The sequence below is a fragment of the Microplitis mediator genome, chromosome 8, assembly GCF_029852145.1.
Source record: "Microplitis mediator isolate UGA2020A chromosome 8, iyMicMedi2.1, whole genome shotgun sequence".
Taxonomy (NCBI): Eukaryota; Metazoa; Arthropoda; class Insecta; order Hymenoptera; family Braconidae; genus Microplitis; species Microplitis mediator.
This window is the reverse complement of record NC_079976.1, coordinates 23,726,047-23,751,512: the sequence shown is the minus strand read 5'-3', so window position 1 is coordinate 23,751,512 and position 25,466 is coordinate 23,726,047. Positions and strand designations below refer to the sequence as shown.

Genomic DNA, 25,466 nt, shown 5'->3' with positions numbered 1-25,466 from the left:
ACATTTAAAAATTGACGTTAATAAAAGTCTAGTCCGAGATTACGAAGTTAACATCGTAAATTTTGGTAGAATTTTTTTTCCGTGTACGCTGACAGAAAATGAAAACCTACTACTGTAATTTGTAAGCAAGTTGAACGCAAAAGTTGACATTTCTATAAGTTGACACCAACTTTCTGAGAAAATTGATGGCAACAGTTGGCATTTAATTTGTTGAGGGAAAGTTGGCAACAACTTGAAGTCAACAGGTACAAACAACTAATTGACATCAACTTGTTGACTAGAACGTCTTATTATCAGGAGAGCTCTTTTACGCAACATTGAAGATAATGTAGACAATCTAGATTTTTCGAGACCAGGGTGCTATTGATTGCGGGCTTCGAGAATGCGACGGTGATAAGAATTTTCCGGAACAGTCTATGCAATTCTAAAACTTTTTAATAATATTTTAATAAAAAATAACATGAAAAAATGTAAATAAAAAATTATTATTATTTTTTCCCCCTTACGTTTTTAAAACAAAGCTGAATTTTTTAATAGAATAAGATTTTTATTAACGACCAAGAATTTAAAAAATAAAAATTTAAAAAATAAAAGACAACAGTATTTGTGTATTATAAATAAAATGTGACGTAACCGTTGCTCGTATGCATTTACAACTGAATGAAATATTTTATTGTAAATATAGAACACACGCGAAGTTTCGGCAACGAACGCCTCGATCAATAAAAGCTGATACGACTTTGATAATTTATTTAAAAAATATAAAAACATATATTTTTTCACTGTATTTATCTAATAATTTGATAAATGATTAATGTGAAAATATAAATTTATTTAATGATAAATAAATTGAAACTAAATGATAAATTTATCAACTTGTTTCTTGAACATTCTACATCATTCTAAAGACTTCAAAAAAACCGAATCAAATTTATTGACTGATAATATATTTATTTTCATAGATGATATTATTATTAATTATTTATAGCGATTAAATAAAAACTGGAATTAAAATTGATAAAAAAATTATTTTCGAGCATGCGAAATAACTGCGAAAGTGCCCGAAGTATCGAGAGTGGTCTCGCCCACTCCAGCGATCACGGACGACGATATAAAAGCAGGCGCGCAGACTGAGACCGGCACCAGTACAGAAATACAAAGCGAACTAGTAAGAAGTTAAGTGAGGAGTTAAGTTAAATAAAATACAATGCCTGCCATTGGTATTGATCTTGGAACCACATACTCTTGTGTTGGAGTATGGCAACAAGGAAAAGTTGAAATCATCGCCAACGATCAAGGCAACAGAACAACACCTAGTTATGTTGCTTTTACGGACACCGAGCGACTCATTGGAGACGCAGCTAAAAACCAGGTTGCGATGAACCCATCGAACACAGTGTTCGACGCCAAGCGACTCATCGGCAGAAAATTCGACGACCAAAAAGTTCAAAGTGACATAAAGCACTGGCCTTTCAAGGTAATCAACGAAGGAGGAAAGCCTAAAATCCAAGTCGAGTTCCGCGGCGAAGTAAAGAAATTCAATCCAGAAGAGATAAGTTCGATGGTCCTCACGAAGATGAAAGAGATTGCTGAGGCTTACCTCGGACAGAAAGTTAAGGACGCGGTCATCACAGTACCAGCATATTTCAACGATTCACAACGGCAAGCCACCAAAGACGCGGGTGCCATTGCTGGGCTGAATGTCCTTAGGATCATCAACGAGCCAACAGCCGCTGCTCTAGCTTATGGTCTCGACAAGAACCTGAAAGGTGAGAAAAATGTGCTTATCTTTGACCTCGGTGGTGGTACGTTCGACGTTTCCATCCTGTCGATCGATGAGGGCTCACTATTTGAGGTCAAATCAACCGCCGGTGATACACATCTTGGAGGAGAAGACTTCGATTCACGGTTGGTGGACCATTTGTGCAAAGAGTTCGAAAGGAAATACAAGAAGGACCTTAAAACCAATCCACGAGCGTTAAGAAGATTGAGAACAGCTGCAGAACGTGCCAAGCGTACACTATCATCTAGTACCGAAGCAACCATCGAAATTGATGCTCTATTCGATGGTATTGATTACTACACCAAAGTCTCAAGGGCACGTTTCGAAGAACTCTGCGCTGATCTCTTCAGATCCACGTTGGAACCTGTGGAAAAAGCACTAGCAGACGCCAAGTTAGACAAAAGATCTATTGATGACGTTGTTCTCGTTGGTGGTTCCACTCGCATCCCAAAAATCCAATCGATGCTCCAGAATTTCTTCTGTGGAAAACAACTCAATCTATCCATCAACCCCGACGAGGCTGTGGCTTACGGCGCAGCAGTGCAAGCAGCTATCTTAACCGGCGAGGGTGGCAAGAACTCAACTCTCCAGGATGTTCTTCTTGTGGACGTCGCTCCGTTATCTCTGGGTATTGAGACTGCAGGTGGTATGATGACCAACATCATCGAGCGCAATGCTCGTATACCCTGCAAACAGACCCAGACTTTCACAACTTATGCCGATAACCAACCCGCCGTGACCATCCAGGTCTACGAAGGCGAGCGAGCAATGACCAAGGACAACAACTTGCTTGGTAAATTCGAGCTCAGTGGAATAGCACCTGCTCCACGAGGTGTACCGAAGATCGATGTCACCTTCGACTTGGACGCCAACGGAATCCTGCATGTGACAGCCAAAGACACTGCAAGTGGTCGTAGCAGTGATGTCCGAATTACCAACGACAAAGGACGTCTATCTCGGGAGGAAATCGACCGCATGCTTGCTGAAGCTGAACGTTACCGCGACCAAGACCAACAGCAGCGGGACAAAGTCGTAGCACGTAACCAACTTGAGACCTACGTATTCTCGGTTAAACAAGCAATCCAGGACAGCGGATCCCGTTTGAGTCAGTCCGAAAAAGACCAAGTCACTAAATTATGCGAAGAAACCATCCATTGGCTAGACAACAACACCTTGGCCGAGCAGGATGAATACAAGCATAAACTGGATGAGCTTCAGAAGCAGTGCTCACCTGTCATGACCAAACTCCATCAAGGTGGTAACCCTGCGGGTGCCCAGGATTGCGGAGCCCAGTATCGCCCGGACAGCAGCTCTGGACCAACTGTTGAAGAAGTTGACTAAACATCTTTACGTTTACCAAAGAACAAAGCCAAAACAAACAAACGAAATGTACATAATAACAGAAAATATTGAAACTCCCAAGACTGGTACTAGGATGAATATGACATCAAGTGAATCGGTACTGTTATTCATAGATAAATTTGTAAAACTGCTGGTCAGTTGAAAATTAATTGCAGTTCTCTGCAACTAATTTTTAGTTGAGCGGTAGGTAAATGAGTTTATCCATGAGTAAAAGTTTGTCAGTTATCATCAATTAATAATAAAAGTTCACTCGTTATCATATTCACCCTAACTTTAATTTAATTGTAATTGTTTGTATTAATAAATTCTAGTTTTTTTTTTTAACAATAACGTACGTTGCAAATAATAAAATCGAAACATAATTTATGTAACAAAAAAGAATAATAAATAAATTTATTTTATTTTATAATAATTGTGTAGATTTATTTGAAATGTTTTCCAGATTCCTCGTTCCACTTAATTTAAATAAATTTAATAATTAGATTTAAATTTATTGGAAAGTTGCTTTTTATTATTTGGTAATTAAAAACTTACTTGCATTATAAATAAGTAGATTTAATTTTCTTACAATTAATTATTATGAAAAATTAACAAATATGAGCTTGTAATTATTTCCGTATTCAATATAAAAGTAAATATGAATGACAAAACCTCACATATAGGTAATTTACTTCGCAACTTTTTACTACGATTTAACTGTGTAGAGTTTTTTTATAATTCATATATTTTAGTAATTTTGATTTATCGGCCCATACGACAAAAATATATATCCGGATATAACCGGGCCAATCTGCATATATGAGACATACATCCCGGGTCAAAAAATTAGATCTGTTTTAAAACAAATGATGAATTCAAATATCCCGGGTCAAAAAATTAGATCTGTTTTAAAATAAATGATAAATTCAAATATTTTTCCTTTAATTCAAGTTTATAAATCGCATTTATTTTATATAAGAATTTAATCTGTTTTTGCCCGTACTATTCCTTATCCAGACTAATATCAGACTTATTTTCGTATGACATTTAGTCTGTTTTAAATCGCGTTTAGACTAAAAACAGACTTTTTTATTATAATTATTGGTCTGTGTTCAATTGTTTTTAAGGACAAAAACAGACTTTATTTTCTATAATATTTAGTCTGTGTTCAATTGTTTTTAAGGACAAATACAGGACTTTTTATAAATATAAATAATAATAATCTAGATTGATTAATTTATTTAAATTTTCTTGGTATTTAAAACATGCTAATGCGCTTCCATAATAAGATGTCACAGAGAGAAAATGTTGGCTCGAAACCTACCAATTTTTACAAAGCTGTCGACTAAACTTGAAACAGGGAGTAAAGCATCCAAAAAATTATCGTGCTCTTACAAAAAATAATTATACTGTATCACATTACTTATTACGCGCAAGAAACTTATCGATGAGCTTCAATATCAATTACTACAATACGTTATAATAATTTTGATGCAGCATAATAATTTTTTATAAGAGCATAGTAATTTTTTCAACATTTTTCTCTGTAGCACAAGAATTTTGATGTTTTCTTATGCCAAAATATTTTCAATTTTATCCAGTAAATAAGAGAAAATTCTTGACATTTTAAGAGTTGCTTTATCACTTTTATTCAATGATATAAATATTCAATGAAGACAACTAAAAATTAAGCTGTCAAATTTTCATTAACTGCCGACATTTTTAAACAAAAGATACTAAATAAATAGTAAATAAAACATAATCAATTCTGCAGCTTAATATTTTTTCATAAATAAAAATTTTATAAGTCCATGATTTAATCTAGTTTTGTCCTTGTAAATTTTCAGAACTAAAATTTTTTAAAGTTCACGAATTAATCTAATTTAGTCTGCTCGTAACGTAATTGTTTTTTAAAACAGTAGGTCGAAAACAGCTTAAAATTTTCATTAAAGATCAAAAACAGATCAAATAGTCCAATTAGACTAAAATCAGATCAAATTTTTCGACCCGGGTACAAGTTTCTTTTATAAAAATGATTGTAAAATTACAAGAAATGTTTTTAAAATAAATAAATAACAGAATGTTCATTATTTAATTGCTACATCAATAGTTTACATGCTTGATAAAAATCTCATCGTGTTTCGGTTTCCCCTCCAATTTGTCGATAATTGCTCACGTGATAATGAACTTACATGATATCACAAAAGACTGCAATTATGTTGTTGTTAATATTATTGTTTTTTCATACATATGAGTTAAGCTATAAAATTGGTCATAGTAGATAGTAAAGTTTTACAAACAGTACAGTATTAAATATTTAAAGCGCTAATAATTTGAAATAATTTTAAATATGAATACTAATATACTAGCGATATATTACTTTGCTTATGGATCGAATATGCTCGATTGTAGGTTTAAACTTAATGTACCTGGTGCTGAGGTAGTAGACATTGGACGTTTAGAGGTACAGAAAATTATATTACTCTTTATTTATATACCCACGAAAAAATGTTATATATAATTAAATATGATCATATATAATTATATATGATTATATCTGACTATTTTACACTTTTTATATTTAATTATATATAATTACATAAATTTAAAAATGGTCTTACATAACAATATTTTACTTAATATAAGTATTTATGTCTAATCATACATATATATACATTCGATCAAAAAATCTTTATTTCATTTTAATATAATTATACACAATTTTATACTTAATAATTGTAACTATACTTATACTGTAAAAAATTCGCGGAGTGAATGCGGAGTAAATGAATTTTTAATTAATCACTCCCCTCGGAGTGAAATTCACTCCGCAGGGGAGTTTTCGTGGAGTAGATAATTTTTTATTAATTTAATCCCTCCGGAGTGGAATTCACTCCGGAGTGGAGTTTTGAAAATATTATCAATAAAATATAACTCCACACAATAAAATCGAAGTCAAATTCGCGTATTACATTATTGATCAGCTGATATGCACACACATACACACATACATATTTAGGCACACACGGGCACTCGCACACACACGCAAGCACACATTTGCACACACGCCGACATTTGTGCACACGCACACATTTGTACACATGCACACACGCACAAATTTGCACATACGCACACATTTGCACACACGCACACATCTTCACACACGCACACATTTGCACACACGCACAAATTTGCACACACGCACACATTTGCACTCACGCACACATTTGCACACACGCACACACCCAAACACCCATATATTGTTTAGCAGTTTCATATAAATTAATATAAATTTATTTAAGTATTAAAACTCCGGACCAGAGAGAATTGGGAGTGAAATAAAATCCGTGTCACTCCGAGATAACTCCGCTAAAAAAAACTCCCAATTCACTCCGCATGCGGAGTGATTTTTTTCAAAACTCCGGAACTCCGAGTGGCGGAGTGAATCCGGCGTGAATTCGAATTTTATTTCACTTCCAATTCACTCCGGATTGTTTACAGTGTAATAACTTGTATAATTGAGTTTTAGCAAATTATGTCTAAAGACTATTTCTGAGTGAATACCGTATTGAGTACCGTGTTGTGCGGGTGTGTGAATCATAATACTTTGTGAAATAATTTAGAAACGACCAAATAACGTATCGTTATTCGGAAAAACTGATTTAATAATGATTAAAAAAAATCTTATTAAGTCTATGAAATTTTATAAGTTACCGCATTACAGCAGTTAGATAGGGTTCCATGCCAAAAGGGCGTATAAAAAAATTTTTTTTGTCATTCTTTTTAGAATCGCTCGAAACGTAAAGATCTGCAGAAAAAAAATTTTTGACGTACTATCGCCAAAAGGGCGTATATCTTTAGATCTTTGAATCTTTGTATCTAAAGATATACGCCCTTTTGGCTTTGAAAATTTTTTTTTTATTTTGAGGCTTAGAACATGTTTACAAAACGATTGGCACCAAAAACAAAAAAATTATACGCCCTTTTGGTTCTTCAAAGCCAAAAGGGCGTATAACTTTTATACGCCCTTTTGGCATTTGGCACGCGAAATATGCTTTTACTATAGAAAATCTTACTGAGTTTACTAAGGAGTTAGTTCGGCCGAAAACGCCCAAAGTATTCAAACTTTTTTTTAATTTTTGGAAATAGGCTAACGAGACCAAAAGCAGGACTGCTAGGAAAATTTCAAATTTTAATAATGAATTAAGTTGTAGAAAACCGAGATATTGAATTAAAAAAATTTAAGTTAAATTTTACTCCAGATGCATGAATAAAATTTATTTTTTGAATGTATTTATTAGAATCATAGGCTTGATTTCTACGGATATGGAAAATCCTGGAATGGATCAGATGCAACAATTGTTGAAGCTCGTGATTCTCAAGTTTGGGGTGTGATCTGGAGTATGCCTAAAAATAAAGTAGCCGATTTGGATCGAGAAGTCGTACACGTCGACTTATACAAAGTGATTGTGATTGAAGTTACAAGTCTTAGCGGTAAAGTTTATCAATGCCGTAGCTATAAAGCAGCTGAAGATCCTAAGCTAGTTGTTAAGCTCGATCAATTACCAGACGATCGATTGCCTTCTTCATTATACATGTGATTATACTACATTATAATTTTTTTTTTTTTTTTACTATCAATACTTGATAGATATAATTACTGTTCATTATCATTAATCAGGCAGGTTTTGATAAAAGGCGCTCAAGATCACCATTTACCACAGGATTATATAAAATTTATGAAAACTATAAGACACAATAATATTACTGATGTCTACCCTGAAGGGTAATAAGATATATATATATATATATATATATAAGTAGAGTGGGGCACGATGGATACTTAACAGAGTAAAAAACGGGAAATGAAGCAAAAATGAAAAATTTTGTTCAAGATTCAAATTACGGTTGAAAACGTATTTTTCTTCCCTCCGGGCGAAAAGCGTCAACTTTTCTCTCGCTGTGCGAAACGAAGTTTCCGCTTTCCGCCTCCGTCGAGGAGAAAAATAGTATTTACACCTTAGGCAATAAATAAGAAAGCCTCAGATCACATGTTTGTTGACCTCGGCTTCACCTCGGCCAACAATTACATGAGATCTGAGACATTTCGTACTTTACTGCCCGAGGTGTAAAATATACTATTAATAATTTTATTTGAATAACATCATAATTGAAAGAAAAAAAATTATTTTTCCTAATCGTTCAATACTCGAAACTATCAATTGTTTTTTAAAGATTCTTTGTGCCAAAAAAAAAAGGTTAACTTTTAATCGAGTAAGTTAATTAAGTTGAGAGATATTTTAAATTTTCCGAATCTTTATCTTTTAATGTAATATTTGAAAAAAAAATGAATTGGAGAATTAGAAATTATTCTTAGTACCTGTCGTGCCCTAGACTTCTATCCAAACAGAATAATGATAGCTATTTTTACGATTTTTAGATTCGAGACATGTGACTTAACTGGTCATTAGATGTCCTTCCGATTCCAAAAATTATTAGTAATTTTAGACCATTAATTTTATTTACGTAAATGACAGCTCTGACTTTGTGATTAAGTTTTATAAAAATTAGTGTTAATGATAAATAGTATTTGTAGTTTCTGCTTAATCATAAATTGCAAATTACAATTGACGCTTACACTAACAGTTGATCACACTAGTGTTGCAACAATCGCATGAAATAATCGATTATTGACAATCGATTATAATCGAACTGAAATAATCGATAGAGCCGATTAATCGTTTGCAAATAATCGATTTTTCGAATAATCAATTATTTCAAACTCAAAAAAAGCGATTGTTTCTAAAAACAACTGTATAGTTGCACAATCGAGTGTATAACAATCGATTATGACAATCGAATTTTTGACGAATTCGAATAAATCAATTAGGTTATCAAAGTAATAATCAATTAACATGTAAATATCGAAGATAATTTTGTTATAAACATAAAAAAATTTTTTTGACAATTTTTTTTTAATAATCGATTTTTTAAACCCAACTTTAAAGTTGCAAAATCGTATAATAAACAATCGATTGTAAAAAAATCGATTTCGTGTTTTTAAAATATCAGTTTTGGAAATGCTAACAATAAATTTATTGATAGACAATGGTTTTTTCATAATTTGTTTTAAATATTTAAATTTTTATTTTTTTAATAATTGTTTTTGTTTCTAGGATTTTAAGACAATCGATTGTTCAATAACTCCAACTTTAAAGTTGCGCAATCGAATCGCTAACAATCGATTATTGTAATCGATTGTAGAAAAAAAATTTTTTTTTAATAACAATAAATTTCCTCTAGATATGTGTTTAATGCGCTCATCAAAGTAATTGAAAATTATTGCAGGGATTAATCTACGAAATTAAAAGAAAAAAAATTTTTCTTAATATTTTATAAAAAAAAATCGATTTTTAAAAATCGTATTTTAAAATTTTCATCGATTTCCAATCGATTAATCGAAGCACATAGAATCGATTTAAAAAAATCGATTGTTGAAACTAAAAAATCGATTATTCGATAAATCGATTGTTTTTTTGCAACACTAGATCACACTATTGGTCTTAAATTTACTTGTTTTTGACTGACTACTAACATTGGAACTTTAAATTCCAATCTAGGCAATGAAAGCGGATGTAGTTGAATACTGGATCATTAATATGACATTTGCACTTACCTGTTTTAGAATCTTGTTTTCTAAATCTTGTTTGTAATCAACAAGTTCGTTCTTGATTATTATTTTTTTGAAAATTAATCGTCAATGAAGACTGTGATTTATAATCAATGACTATAAATGAAATTTTAAACTTATGATTACTTTCTATCCCTGATTATTATTTATTGACTTATACTACATCCCTGCCAATTTCTACTGTAACTTTTTCAAATTAAAGTTTGGAATATTTATTTAAAATCCATGTTTGAAGCAAAAATGTATTGGCTCCGTGCACGAAAATACTAATACTATTAAATCATCAGTGTGAGACGTATACATGCATAATGACAGCGCCACCAACAAGGAGGATCGGAACTTCTGGAGGATCGGAACTTCAATACGAATACACAATACACATTTACTTCTATAGTAGTATACGTAAGCGCACGGAGCCAATACAAGTAAAAATGTAGTCATTAATTATAAATCACAGTCTCCATTGACGATTAATTTTCAAAAAAATAATAATTAAGAACGAACTTGCTGATTACAAACAAGATTCGGAAAACAAGATTCTAAAACAGGTAAGAGCAAATGTCATATTAACGATCCAGTACTCAACAACATCCGCTTTCATTGTCTGCAGTGCAATGATTATGTCACAAATTACTGTCATCATTGTAAATTTTACTATGGTTATAGTAATTTTTTCATGTATTTATATCAATTTCCGTCAGGTGGTCAACGTGATCCGACTTTACTATGAAAATCTTAGCATTTCAAACGAAAATAATTTCTAAGTGTATAAAAATAAAAGTTGGAATTTTTAAGTTTAAATTGACAAATTTTTTATCGGATCTAGTTTTTCAAACTGTTTTTTATTGAAAATATAAATAAAGTTCAATGTAGATGAAATTGGAATGAATTCAAGTATTACTTAATTGATGAAAGCTTTCATGATTTTTTTTTATATAAAGTATGTCTTTTTTTTTAACTGATAACCTGTTTTGAAATTCACCTAATGAAAAACGATTATTGTAAATATGTGTTGATGAATATTCTTTTCTTCTTTTATATAGTTAATTGATCCATTTCAACAGTCTTCAATTGCTTAAATCGTTTATAAATGACTACCCAAGAATAGATTCCGAGTCCTAAAATAATAAATAATGTTAATTTATTGTGTTACAGTTACCTTACACAATTAGTAAATAATCAATAACTTTACACACTTACCGATAACTATTAATCCTACTATTAATATCAGAAATCCAGATTGTATGCAAGATTTGAAATTTTCGACAGTTTTATATACAAAAAATATAGATAATGAAATGATACCAATGCATAAAAAAATTAGATAGGGCCAAAAAAATATATACTTCCCCTATGCAAATAAATAAAATAATAAAAATATTACTAATGAAAACTCATTATTATCATACAATGCTAATTATAACATATAAGTCTACTCTCGTGAAATTACATTTCTTCATTATTAAAATAAAAGCCGATATCGTAACTAATGTACACGAAAAGAAAATTATGGCAGCGGTTCCCATAATTTTGTGAAATTTTTTCCTATACCATCATAGGAATTACGACCATAAATTATGGGAGCGGTTCCTATAATTATAGGAATGTTCCCCATAATTATAGGAATAGTTCCTATAATTATGGGAATGATACCCATAACACTATAGAAATGGTTCCTATAATTATAGGAATGGTTCCTATAATTTATAGGAATACTTTCTATAATATTATGGGAATCATTCCTATAATTTATGAGAATGGTTCCTATAATTTATACGAACCATTCCCATACATTATAGGAATGATTCCCATAATAGTATGGGAATGGTTCCTATAATAGTATGGGAATGATTCCCATAATAGTATGGGAATGATTCCCATAATGCAATTGGAATGGTTCGTATACCATTATGGGAATCATTCCCATATTATTATGGGAATAGTTCCCATACTATTATAGGAACCATTCCTATAATATTATGGGAATGGTTCCCATATTATCATGAAAAAATTAATTTAAAGAAATGTGGTAATCACTTCTACAATACACAGAAATATTATTAAACATAAAAACAAAAATTCAAACATTAAAATTTTTAACAAGAATTTTTCGTCAGCACAAAACATTCAATAAAATTCAAATTTTGGGAAATTTCTACACTATTGTGCAAAAAAAAAAATTTAATGATATTATAGGGATGGTTCCCATAACATTATGGGAATAGTTCCCATAACATTATGGGAATAGTTCCCATAACATTATGGGAATAGTTCCCATAACATTATGGGAATAGTTCCCATAATATTATAGGAATAGTTCCTATACCAATGTGGGAACCATTCCATAATAGTATGGGATTGATTCCCATACCATTGTGGGAATGGTTCCCATAATGGTATGGGAACCATTCCCATATCTTTATGGGAACCATTCCCATATCTTTATGGGAACCATTCCCATATCATTATGGGAACCATTCCCATATCATTATGGGAACCATTCCCATATCATTATGGGAACCATTCCCATAATGGTATGAGAACTATTATCACACTATTATGGGGATGGTTCCCATAATATATGGGAACCATTCCTATAGTAGTATAGGTACTATTCCCATACCATTATGGGAACCATTCCCATAATGCATAGGAAAACTTCCCATAATTTTCTTTTCGTGTAGTATCTCATAAAAGAGATACGTAAATTGAGGACCGATTTTAAAACAAAGATAAGTTTCTAATTAAGTTTTTAATTTCATGAAATTTATATAAGAACTTGTATAGTTTTGTAAAATTTTATGAAATATTTTTTTTTTTTTTTGATAATTGCCCTGATTGGTTTCTCATTCCCCAATCAAAAAAATCCACTGAGGAATTCAATAGAAGTAACTGAAATTTTTCGACTGGCACTTTCGATTTTTGAAAGAGGTTTTAGAATTTTAACTCCAACGAAGATATTTTAAAAAAAGCAATCATGTGTCGTTTAAAGTAATAGATTAAAAAATTGTTAAAAGTTACTTAAATTAAAAAATTATGAAAATTGTAAATATTTTCAAATTGATTATTGGAATACATCTGAAGTAATCTGACACTGGAAGTTTAGTTCTTCCATTGTAAATTAATAAGAAAAAAAATCAAATTTATTCCATACTATTTTTTTACAAAAACAAAATTTTTTGAAAGCAGTAAAAAAAAAAAATTCAAAATAATTCTTAACTATATTTACAAAATATAGTTTCGCCCCTTCCCCCCTATATTGTTGTAAGAATAAATATTTATTATATTTTAAAAATTGTACTGATTTTTATAGACTGCGGAAAGACATCCAGCATCGTCGAAAATAAAGTCATCATAGAAATACGGAACTGATATATGTAAGTCTATATAGTGCTATATATGAATGTTTTCATTATCCATATGATAACAAACACTGAGTCATACTCATAATATATTTATACATATGACATTCTATAAAGAAATTCTCAACGATAAAACAAGATTTGTTTTGTTTCAATCAAAGGAATTTTTCGGCCGTTAAAAAAAATGTTAACAAAAAAATTATTGTACAATATGTTACAAAAATATGCATCCATACCTTTACTGAACCCCAGAGCATTAGTCCCGTACACAAATACGTAATAACAATAATCAAAGATATTGCAATTATTTCATAAGTTGAAACATTACTAAAATAATTAGTGTGATGATTCTGTAAATTCAAATCGGATTTCAATGGCGATGCATAAATTGGTCGTGAAAAACGACTTTGTAATTTATTCATAGTAAAATTGTGAGCTTGTACGTTCCAAATATTCCATTTCTTAAGTGTATAGAGATCTTCTATCTGTTGATTTCTCAAAAAGATTTCACGCAGCTTCTGTTGTTGTTCATCTTGTTTCCTTATATCACCGACATAATCATATATTTTCGGCTCAGGATATGATATGACACGATTCTTCCGTATGGTCGTTAAAACAATGACTTTTACTACGATCTACAGTAAATTTCGAATAAAGTATAACAAAACAATGATATTTTAAAAATAAACTCGTGTAAAAGAGGACCAGGCAAAACGTATTATCCTAAACAATTTTAATTTTCAGGACCATTTTATTTATATTTTGGGGATCTCAATATTTTTATCAAGATAGTATTCCGAAAAATGGAATTCCTACAATAAAAGAAAGTTTCCCTAGCAGACCTGATTTACCGTAAATTTACGGTAATTTTACGGTAAATCTACTGTAGAATACTGTAAAATTCGAGTAGATTTACCGTAAATTACGGTAAACCCACCGTAAATTACGGTAAATCCACCGTAATTTACGGTAAATCGGTACTTTACGGTGGATTACCGTAAATTACGGCCGGTATACCGTAAATTTACCGTCGAATACGATAAATCTACCGTAAAAAATTCGGGTGGATTATCGAATTACTGTAATTTACGGTGGATTACCGTATTTCCGTATTTTACGGTAAATCCACCGTAAATTGCGGAAATCCACCGTAAATTACGGTAAAACCACCGTAAAACAAGGTGAATCCACCGTAATTTACGGTAAATCGGTACTTTACGGTGGATTACCGTAAATTACGGCGGGTATACCGTAAATTTACCGTCGAATACGATAAATCTACCGTAAAAAATTCGGGTGGATCATCGAATTACCGTAATTTACGGTGGATTAGCGTATTTCCGTATTTTACGGTAAACCCACAGTAAATTACGGTAAATCCACTGTAATTTGCGGTAAATCGGTACTTTACGGTGGATTACCGTAAATTACGGCGGGTATACCGTAAATTTACCGTCGAATACGATAAATCTACCGTAAAAAATTCGGGTGGATTATCGAATTACCGTAATTTACGGTGGATTACCGTATTTCCGTATTTTACGGTAAATCCACCGTAAATTGCGGTAAATCCACCGTAAATTACGGTAAAACCACCGTAAAACAAGGTGAATCCACCGTAATTTACGGTAAATCGGTACTTTACGGTGGATTACCGTAAATTACGGCGGGTATACCGTAAATTTACCGTCGAATACGATAAATCTACCGTAAAAAATTCGGGTGGATTATCGAATTACCGTAATTTACGGTGGATTAGCGTATTTCCGTATTTTACGGTAAACCCACAGTAAATTACGGTAAATCCACTGTAATTTGCGGTAAATCGGTACTTTACGGTGGATTACCGTAAATTACGGCGGGTATACCGTAAATTTACCGTCGAATACGATAAATCTACCGTAAAAAATTCGGGTGGATTATCAAATTACCGTAATTTACGGTGGATTACCGTATTTCCGTATTTTACGGTAAAACCACCGTAAATTACCGTAAAACCACGTAGATTACGGTAAAACCACCGTAATTTACGGTAAATCGGTATTTTACGGTGGATTACCGTAATTTACGGTGGATTTACCGTAATTTACCGTAATTTGGGTCCGTTAGGGTTCGTTACAATAACTAAAACACCTCTACTAAAAGTGCTTAGTTTAAATGCTTATAGCGGTAAAATATCATTGAATCTTATATAAAAAATTGTTCGTTTATTCACCATAGTATGCTCCTAATAATAACAGTATATGTATATATTACATTCTAGATTATGTCAAAAAAACCGACTATTGTTTTTCATGAATGTTCCCTAAATTTTAGTGAAAGATATACCGAAATAAAAGCAAATGGAAATAACTAAAGAACTTTTAAAATTTTGAATACTTTGTGATGGATAATTTGGGGGAAATAAAATGACTTACGAAAAAGTTAAGATAAATCTGATAATTTTTCCGGAAATGTCACAAAATACTAAAATTTGCTACAAATTCAACTTGACCTTAAATAACTTTTGAAAAAGTAAACGTATGGAAAAATGATAAGATCCCTTATCTGTAAAGCGTTCAATTGCCAACAAAAAAGTGTATAAACCTTTTCGATATAGGGGAGAGTGGGGTCAATTGAACCAAAAATACTTTAACATTTTTTTTAGATGAATAAAAGCAAAATGATAACTTTTTTTTTTTTTACGAAATTATACTTTATTATATAGACTTTCATTTCTCATAAGCACATAACTTAAAAAGTGATGAAAATTTTTAATAAATACGAAATTGTACAACTGCATCAAATGGTTCAATCGTCCCCTTTGCGGGGGCAATTGAACCACTAGTCGGGGACAATTGAACCAATAGTATTAGAACCACAAACGAATGATTTTAATGAATAATTTACTATTCATTACAGTTTAAAACTGAAATTACAATACTTCTAATAATATTGATCATTTTATATAACATTATATGTTATAACAATCACTTTTACAACTTCTGTCAATGTAATTTTTTTTTCTTGGTTAGTTTAGCTTTTTTTCACATTCAGTCAAGATGCGCGCGCATGTCTGATGCTTACAGTGTGATTCGTGTGGTTCAACCGTCCCCGAGAGTACTGGTTCAATTGACCCCATATGATTTTATTTATATAATTAGTTTAAAAAAAAATATTCAAGAACTATTTTACTAGATGTAAAGTTAGAAATTTATGACTAATATATGAAAGAAGGTATTACAAAAAAAATTTAAAGATTACATTTGAAAATTAAAAACTTATTAAACAATTTGTCAAGAGCTGAAAAAAAAGGTCAGATGCCTAAAAACACAAAAACTTGAATTTTTTAAAATTAAATTATCATATTGGTTCCAAATTTTGGTTAGGCTAAGGTTTAGTGTATTAAAATATAATTCCAAGAGGACGACTCATTTTTCTATTTTTTTCGATTTTTTAAGCTTACTGGTTCAATTGCCCCTTGGTTCAATTGACCCCACTCTCCCCTACTGATTCGCTGATGAGTTTTGAATTTCAAATTAAACAATAACTTCACGAATTTTTTGGAAAATCGTCAATTTTCTTAGCGGGAAGTTAAAAAAAAATTCCATGTAATTTAAATGGGAAATAAAAATGACGTCTAGCGTGTCTTTCACCAAAATTTTAAGACCATTCATATAAAAAAATTTGCGTTTTGTCTGTTGCCCTTCTCTGATAATAAATTGCTTATTGGAATTATTTAAAAAAGAAAAATAATGACTTACTAGAACAAAAATTACACTGAAACGTATTTTCCAAGGGGCTCTACTTCGACAACACGACGAACGGTTTTCTTCTGGCTCAACTGCTTCTGCCATTTTTTAAGAGAAATTATTTAATTTATTCAGTGACTAATGTTATTAATTCAGTATAGATCTTTATTTTTAAATTTGCACTTTTAGTAATTTATCAGCACTTTATTACTTATGGACACCAACTTAAGTAACACCATATACATAGTTTTCAATGCTTTGTTTCACCTCTACACTTTTTGCAAGCTGTAATGTGCTCGTTGTTTTGTGTCTAGTACCCAAGAATATTATGGCTACAGTCAACTTCGTGGTCGAATCTGCTAATGTTGAGAAACGTGACTCAATAAGTCCCCACCCTTATAACTGCTGTTCACTCTCAACAGTTTTTAATTTATAGTACAAGAGAAAGAGAAAACAGCAGGTCTTTTTCACTTATCATACACGGAGAAAAATGTTGGCTCGAAACCTACCAATTGCACGCGTCGAAAGCGAAGCGGCGAGGTTGTGCTTTATAACGGACCTGTCAAGGTCACTTGACTTTTCCTCATTAAACTGTATATATTATTTTTATGTCACACTTACACGTTATAATAAGCACATTAATCTAAAGAGAAAACACTAATTAATAAGACTGATACTTTCATTAAGTTGTTCGACACGTATTATAATAAAAAAAAAAAGTTTGGAAAATCCAAAAGTGCACACCTCGAACGCTCATGTTACAATGAAATATATAAATTACACCGGCACACAAAAAAAAATAAGTTCTCTGTACTTTTGACGGGACCGATTTATTCCCATGTTTTTTGACCCGCTGAATCCGAATCCGAAGTCCGTTTAACCCGTACACCCTCAGATTTTTAGAAAACTTTAAAAAACCTCAAAAATACACAAAAATCGACCGTTTTTTAAATTTATAAATTTTTTTAACCCTAACTAAGTATGATTTTTATGTATTTGGGTCCTCCACATACTAACCTGAAGTTTATTTAAAACATTAGCCATTTAAAGTTTGAGTAAATTCCAAAAAACCCCAAAAAATTGCAAAAAAGCAAAAAAATTCTTAGTGTTGTGATGAAAAAAATTTTTTGAAGCATATTAAAATTTTTTTATGTTTTAGGCCAAAATATTTTTTATATATATATCACAGATCGAACAATATGATTTCTTTTATTTATTTCGATTTAAAAAATGATTTTTGTTATACCAAATTTTATTTTTTTCGATTTTTTGGGAATTTTTGCCATTTATTTAAAATTTTAGAGATGTCTGAGCCATGGATGTTCGAGAATTATATGTGACAGATAAACATACATGAAAATAATTATTTATTTAGCCCTATAAAATTTTTTTCATCACAATACTAAGAATTTTTTTGCTTTTTTGCAATTTTTTGGGGTTTTTTGGAATTTACTCAGACTTTAAATGGCTAATGTTTTAAATAAACTTCAGGTTAGTATGTGGAGGACCGAAATACATAAAAATCATGCTTAGTTAGGGTTAAAAAAGATTTATAAATTTAAAAAACGGTCGATTTTTGTGTATTTTTGAGGTTTTTTAAAGTTTTCTAAAAGTCTGAGGGTGTACGGGTTAAACGGACCTCGGATTCGGATTCAGCGGGTCAAAATACATGGGAATAAATCGGTCCCGTCAAAAGTACAGAGAACTTATTTTTTTTTGTGTGCCGGTGTTATTAATTTTTATTTTTAATTACAAAATTTTTTAATAAATATCTAGAAAGAAATTCGTCGTTTTTTTTTTTTAATTTAGTTAATTCTATGACAGTTGGTAATAAAAAAAAATTATTTGATGATAAAGTAGAACCTTATGATATCAGCAAAGTTCGATGATAAAAAAATAAAATTCCCCATAAAATAAAAAAATGGCTGCAGTGTGTGTTTGTTTACATGGAATAGTGCCGGTTTTAACAGAAATGATTTATTAAAAAAAAAACGAGAGGGTCTACAGTAGTGATTTTCGAAAAGAACCTTTTTTGCATAATTCTGAAGACAGTGAAAAAAAAATAAAGTCATTTTGTCAAGCCGTTCACGAAATATCCGTGCCACAGACTTTTTTTGGACTACAGACTAACTGACGTCCACGATACATATTTTTTATTGAACTTTTTTTTATTATAATACGTGTCGGACAACTTAATGAAAGTATCAGTCTTATTAATTAGTGTTTCCTGTTTAGGTTAATGTACTTTTTATAACGTGTGAGTGTGACATAAAAATAATATATACAGTTTAATGAGGAAAAGTCAAGTGACCTTGACAGGTCCGTTATGAAGCACAACCTTGCCGCTTCGCTTTCGAGGCGTGCAATTGATTTTGTTCAAACTTATTCGACTTAAAACATAAGGCGAGAAAGTCTAAATCAAGTCGAAATTAATTCGATTTAAACTCAATCGACTTAAATCATAAGTCGAAAAAGTCAGAAATACGGTGAAATAATTTTTATATATTAAGGCGAAAGTAAGGCGAATAAATAAATTTTTTTCGACTTTTTTTTTAGCAAGTCAAAAGTAAGGTGTATGACTATTGTGCTCAAAGTAGAGACGAATAAGTTCAAACTAAGATCAAAAAATACGAATAAGATGAAATAAGTTGAAGCTGAGATGAAAAAAGTTCAAAAAGTTGAAAAAAATTTAATTTAAGTCGAAAAAATCGAGATCTTATCGAAAAATCGTCGGCAAATTGATAACTTCAAAAGAAAATAAGGTGAAGCAACACGGAAAAAACAGTTCTGTAAAAGTTACAGAAAAAAATCTGTAAAATTTACTAATGATATTATTTGTAACATTTACAGATAAAATATGTTATTTCTACAAATTCATAAATGTTATTTTTATAAATAACATAATGTAAACTAGCAGATAACATTCTGCAAAAATTACATATTTTTTCTGTAGATTATACATTATTACTTTATGTAATTTTTACTTCTGCGCGTGTGTGCGCATGAGTGTGCTCGCGCGTGTGTGTACATGTGGTCGCGCGGTTGTGTGGGCACCCGTGTGCATGTGTGTGTGCGCAGTTGTGTGTGCGCAGTTGTGTGTGCGAGTAAGTGTGCGCATGTGTGTGGATAAGTGTGTGCAGGTGTGCGGGTAAGTGTGCACATGGGTGCGGGTAAATGTGCGCATGTGTGCGGGTAAGTGTGCGCATGGGTGCGGGTAAGTGTGCGCATGTGTGCGGGTAAGTGTGCACATGTGTGCAGGTGTATGGGGGTAAGTGTGCGCGTGTGTGCAGGTGTATGGGGGTGAGTGTGCGCATGTGTGCAGGTGTGCAGGGGTAAGTGTGCGCATGGGTGCGGGTAAGTGTGCACATGTGTGCGGGTAAGTGTGCACATGTGTGCAGGTGTATGGGGGTAAATGTGCGCATGTGTGCATGTGTGCAAGTGTGCGGGTAAGTGTGCGCATGTATGCAGGTGCATGAGGGTAAGTGTGCGCATGTATTTTGCTCTGTATTTTTTACATAAATACTTCTGTGAATTCTACAACTTCACTATGTAACTTTTACAGCCTCAAAATGTGAAAATTACAGATTTAGGTTTACAGAACTTACAATGTAAAAATTACATTTTTGGTTCTGTAAAAATTACATAATTTAATTGACAGAGAAACATCTGTCAATTTTACAGACTTTTCTGTAACTTTTACAGAACGGTTTTTTCCGTGAAGTCTAAATCAAGTTTTATTTTTGACCCAGGTCGATGTTTATACGTAAGTATGCGTTTCAATCAAGGTATGTCAACCTGCGACTCTGACTATAAAAAACTGAACTAAACTTTTCTAAGTTCAAAACATGGTATAGGCTTGGAATCAACGTTTTAGGCTTAAAATTTTATAAGTCGATAATATATATTAGCTTACATCTTGACATTATAAAATTACTTATGTGTTTATAATATAATTTTCAATATACGGAGTTCATATAGCTTGAATATATGCCAACATATAATGTTGTATATCATATTTGTATATTTTGAAAATATATAATTATATAATTAAAACGGCAAAAAAATAGCTATTTTAATATATATGACTTCTTATCTAAATAATTATATTGTAATATAAACTGTGTTATATCAGGTACCAAATGCCAAAAGGGCGTATAAAAATTTTGGCTTTGAAGAACCAAAAGGGCGTGTAATTTTTTTTTGTGCCAATCGTTTTGTATACATGTTCTAAGTCTAAAAATGAAAAAAAAAAATTTCCGAAGCCAAAAGGGCGTAGGTCTCAAATACTAGCTCTCCACCATATGCTCCGCATGGCGTTGAATATAAAAACGAATATTGAACTTTATCATCTCTAGCTTATAATTATTAATTATTTGGGAATTTTCTACACGGAAAGAAAATTATGGCAGCGGTTTCCATAATTTTGTGAAATTTTTTCCTATACCATCATAGGAATTACGAACATAAATTATGGGAGCGGTTCCTATAATTATGGGAATGATACCCATAACACTATAGGAATGATTCCTATAATTATAGGGATGGTTCTTATAATTTATAGGAATACTTTCTATAATATTATGGGAATCATTCCTATAATTTATGGGAATGGTTCCTATAATTGATAGGAACCATATACATAAATTATAGGAACCATTCCCATAATATTATGGGAATGGTTCCTATAATAGTATGGGAACTATTCCCATAATATTATGGGAATGATTCCCATAATGCAATTGGAATGGTTCATATACCATTATGGGAATCATTCCCATAATATTATGGGAATGGTTCCCATATTATCATGAAAAAATTATTTTAAAGAAATGTTGTAATCACTTCTACAATACACAGAAATATTATTAAACATAAAAACAAAAATTCAAACATTGAAAAAAAAAATCGTATTTGGCAAAAAAACATTAAAATTTTTAATAAGAATTTTTTTGTCAGCACAAAACATTCAAGAAAATTTAAATTTCGGGAAATTTCTTCACTATTGTGCAAAAAAAAAATTTTATGATATTATAGGGATGGTTCCCATAACATTATGGGAATAGTTCCCATAATATTATAGGAATAGTTCCTATACCAATATGGGAACCATACTATTATGGGAATGGTTCCCATATTATCATGAAAAAATTATTTTAAAGAAGTGTTGTAATCACTTCTACAATACACAGAAATATTATTAAACATAAAAACAAAAATTCAAACATTGAAAATAAAAATCGTATTTGGCAAAAAAACATTAAAATTTTTAACAAGAATTTTTTGTCAGCACAAAACATTCAAGAAAATTCAAATTTTGGGAAATTTCTACACTATTGTGCAAAAAAAAAATTTTATGATATTATAGGGATGGTTCCCATAACATTATGGGAATAGTTCCCATAATATTATAGGAATAGTTCCTATACCAATATGGGAACCATTCCCATACCAATATGGGAACCATTCCCATAATGGTATGGGAACTATTCTCATACTATTATGGGAATGGTTCCCATAATATATGGGAACCATCCCTATAGTAGTATAGGTACTATTTCCATACCATTATGGGAACCATTCCCATAATGCATAGCGAAACTTCCCATAATTTTCTTTCCGTGTAGTTGATTAAACATTAAAGTTGATGATTATTTTAATTACATTGGACTGTCAAAGATGATGAAAAATTAAAGTTACTACCATCGAAATTGTTGACTTTTTCAAAATTTTTTTTCATACAAACCTTCTCCGGACAATTTTGAAGACTGTTTTTAGAAATTTTTAAAAATCCTGATTTTTTTTTTGAACGCCCTTTTGGCTTTAGACCGACAATTTCTTGAAGCCAAAAAGGCCGTACATCTTAAGATACGCCCTTTTGGGGTTAGAAAGTCAAAAATTTTTTTTTCTGCGGATCTTTACGTTTCAAGCGATTCTAAAAAGAATGGCAAAAAAAATTTTTTTATACGCCCTTTTGGCATGGAACCCTATCTAACTGCTGTAATACGCCCTTTTGGCATTTGGCACACGATATGATTCAGTATAATTTTAGGATATAAATTATTCCCATGCGGATGGTGTCAATTTAAGCCCGGTCTCCTGATATCCGGCTTCATGAATACGAGCAACACTAGCACTAAAATCCTGAAAAAAAAAAAATGTTGTAAAATCCAAACGTGCATACCGCAATCGCTTATTTGATTTTTAATCACTAATTTTATTTTATTTTTCTTTATTATGAGGGTTTATGTAAATTTTAAACTATTAATTTGATTTTTTTATTTCTTATTTTCAGTTTAATATGATTGTTATTGAAATTCTTCTTCAAATATCCCGCGTTCTTGTCTTAGATGTCGCTCTTTTTTTTTCAATGTCCTAGTCTTACGCTAGTGCTGCTGCCAGTAGTTAGAGAGAAAAAAGGAAAAAATAACAACAATAGTAAAAATAAATATGGCAGCTAAATCTTTTGGTATTTGTGATTAAAAATACAATGGTAATTAAAAAAAAGTTAGGCCGATTAATTGTGTCTATTAGTCTAGTCGAGAAGTGAGTTTTCTAGGGAAATTCGTTAATATTCTCTTAAAAATATGGCGATCGGTGCATTGGATTCAGAATTTAATTCTGAGAAATGGGTATTTTTTAATTTGTCCGCCATTAAAAATTTCATTTGTTATAAACAAAAAACCTAGATACAAAAAGGGAGTCTCCGTTTTGTAGCTATAACTTCAAAAATATTAAAGATATCTGAAATAAAAAAAAAAGATCCTAAAAGAGGAGAAAATTTTAGTAAAGTAAGTATCGACTCCCCGAGGTGTAGCTCCATTATTTATAATTTTAATTTAACGTTAAAAGTTGGGCTCCGCGCAGCCGTTTCGGTGCCTAGGCGTCGCCGCCAAGCAAAGTATGCAACACAAAATAATTTTTTTATAACATTCAATATTAATTTAAAAATCTGAATAAATTATAGTGTCATCTAGACACTTGAAGGAATATAGCCCCGCAAAAAAAAATTTTTTTAGCTTGATGTTTGTTTGTTATTTAATTGTTAATTAACAAATTTTTCGGAGACTTGAGTTTGGAGAAAATCTCTTATAAAAGTTTAAAAAATGTGTTGTTATATAAGTAATGAACAAGATTGCGTTGTAATATATTAAACTATAGTTTAAAAGTTTTTTCATTTGTTTACAATGATTTTTCAAAGTTATCAAAAATTGAAATATCCGGCTAATGTTATAAAAAAAATTTTTTTTCCTAAATCTTTCATTTTGGTTATTTTTTGTATTCATATATTGCGTTTAGTAGCTTGGCTAAAAATTTTTTAACGTTAACTGATTAAAAATTTGTTATAAACAAATAAAAAAATCGAATATTTTTGAAAAATTTTTTTTGTCATTTTGTTGTCTTAGTAAAATAATGTTCTATTAAGGCCATTCTTCGAGGGTGCCCCCCACTTTTGTCCAAAAAATCCCTAGCGGATCCGAATTACGGTAAATACAGTGATTTACCGTAATTTACCGTAATTTTACGGCGCCTAGCAGAATTACCGTAAATTACGGCAATTTACCGTAATTTGCCGTAATTTACCGTAGATTACCGTAATTCGCGGTAATTCTTCTAGGCACCGTAAATTACGGTAAATTACGGTAAATCACTGTATTTACCGTAATTCGGATCCGCTAGGGTGTATATCTATATATAGTCAATTTTGCCAACTTTGAATTGTTTCGGATCGTGTTTCAATTAGATTTCGATTATTTCAAATAGGTTTCTCAATCAGGGATTTTGGTGTAATCAAAAGAGTGTAGAGGTAATTTAATGGGAGTAAATGAGTCGAAAATAATAGATCGATCCTAATGCACTCTGTGGTTTCGCGCTTGACGTGTGCTGTATAATAATTATTTATGCAACAGAAATTAAAAAACAAATTTATATTATTTACCTTCTGAACTATCTCCACGACAAATTGTGTGTTCGATCCTGCGTCCTGCAATCGGAAAATATTAATAAGCGATAGAAATTTTATTTAAATATAATAAATATAATTTAACTTACTGTTACAGCCATACCAGTAGGAGGATCCGCAGTATCTGTTTCGGTAATTGACATCACAATAATCGATAAAACTATGATAAATACCTTGTACGCCATTTTTGTAGGAGTAATTAATATAAACTGAAATTTAAAATAATTGACATTTAAGTTTTATCAAATAGATTTTCTTGATCCCCGACCCGAAAGTACGGACTTTCTGGCTGCTTCTTGCTCCAGAAAGAACGACTTTTGTGGCTTACACGAATTACAGCGCGCTCTAGTGGACTACGTTTATTTTCTGGCTCAGTCCTGTAACTATATTCATAAGCGCGCTTGTGTCAGTATACTCACACTATGAGTTATACACTATAAAGTGTATAGTATACAGTGCCGGCGTACTGACAGCTCAACATAACCAACAACATACCCGGGTAAGAAAGTTTATATATAATTATATATAATTATATATGGAAATTGGCCTTATATAATTATATATAAATTATATATAACTATATATAATTATATATAAA

The 25,466-nt window shown here is 31.3% G+C and overlaps 3 protein-coding genes across 3 annotated transcripts; 2 read left to right on the top strand and 1 right to left on the bottom strand.

Moving 5' to 3' along the window:
- The first annotated feature begins 1,025 nt into the window (after positions 1-1,025).
- On the top strand, positions 1,026-3,507 carry LOC130672875 (heat shock protein 68-like). Its single transcript, XM_057477641.1, has one exon. The coding sequence runs from the start codon at positions 1,208-1,210 to the stop codon at positions 3,122-3,124; it is 1,917 nt and encodes a 638-aa protein (XP_057333624.1). The 5' UTR covers positions 1,026-1,207; the 3' UTR covers positions 3,125-3,507.
- Positions 3,508-5,354: 1,847 nt separating this feature from the next.
- Positions 5,355-8,722, top strand: LOC130672877 (gamma-glutamylcyclotransferase-like). Its single transcript, XM_057477643.1, has 4 exons — positions 5,355-5,588; positions 7,426-7,721; positions 7,806-7,910; positions 8,565-8,722. Exons 1-4 carry the CDS (start codon positions 5,475-5,477, stop codon positions 8,593-8,595), a joined length of 546 nt encoding a protein of 181 aa, XP_057333626.1. The 5' UTR covers positions 5,355-5,474; the 3' UTR covers positions 8,596-8,722.
- Positions 8,723-10,399: 1,677 nt separating this feature from the next.
- LOC130672876 (uncharacterized) lies at positions 10,400-17,278 on the bottom strand. The gene is made up of 4 exons (XM_057477642.1): positions 16,921-17,278; positions 13,414-13,812; positions 11,016-11,166; positions 10,400-10,933 (listed from the first exon to the last, which is right to left on the bottom strand). Exons 1-4 carry the CDS (start codon positions 17,011-17,013, stop codon positions 10,851-10,853), a joined length of 726 nt encoding a protein of 241 aa, XP_057333625.1. The 5' UTR covers positions 17,014-17,278; the 3' UTR covers positions 10,400-10,850.
- Between the last annotated feature and the right edge of the window lie 8,188 nt (positions 17,279-25,466).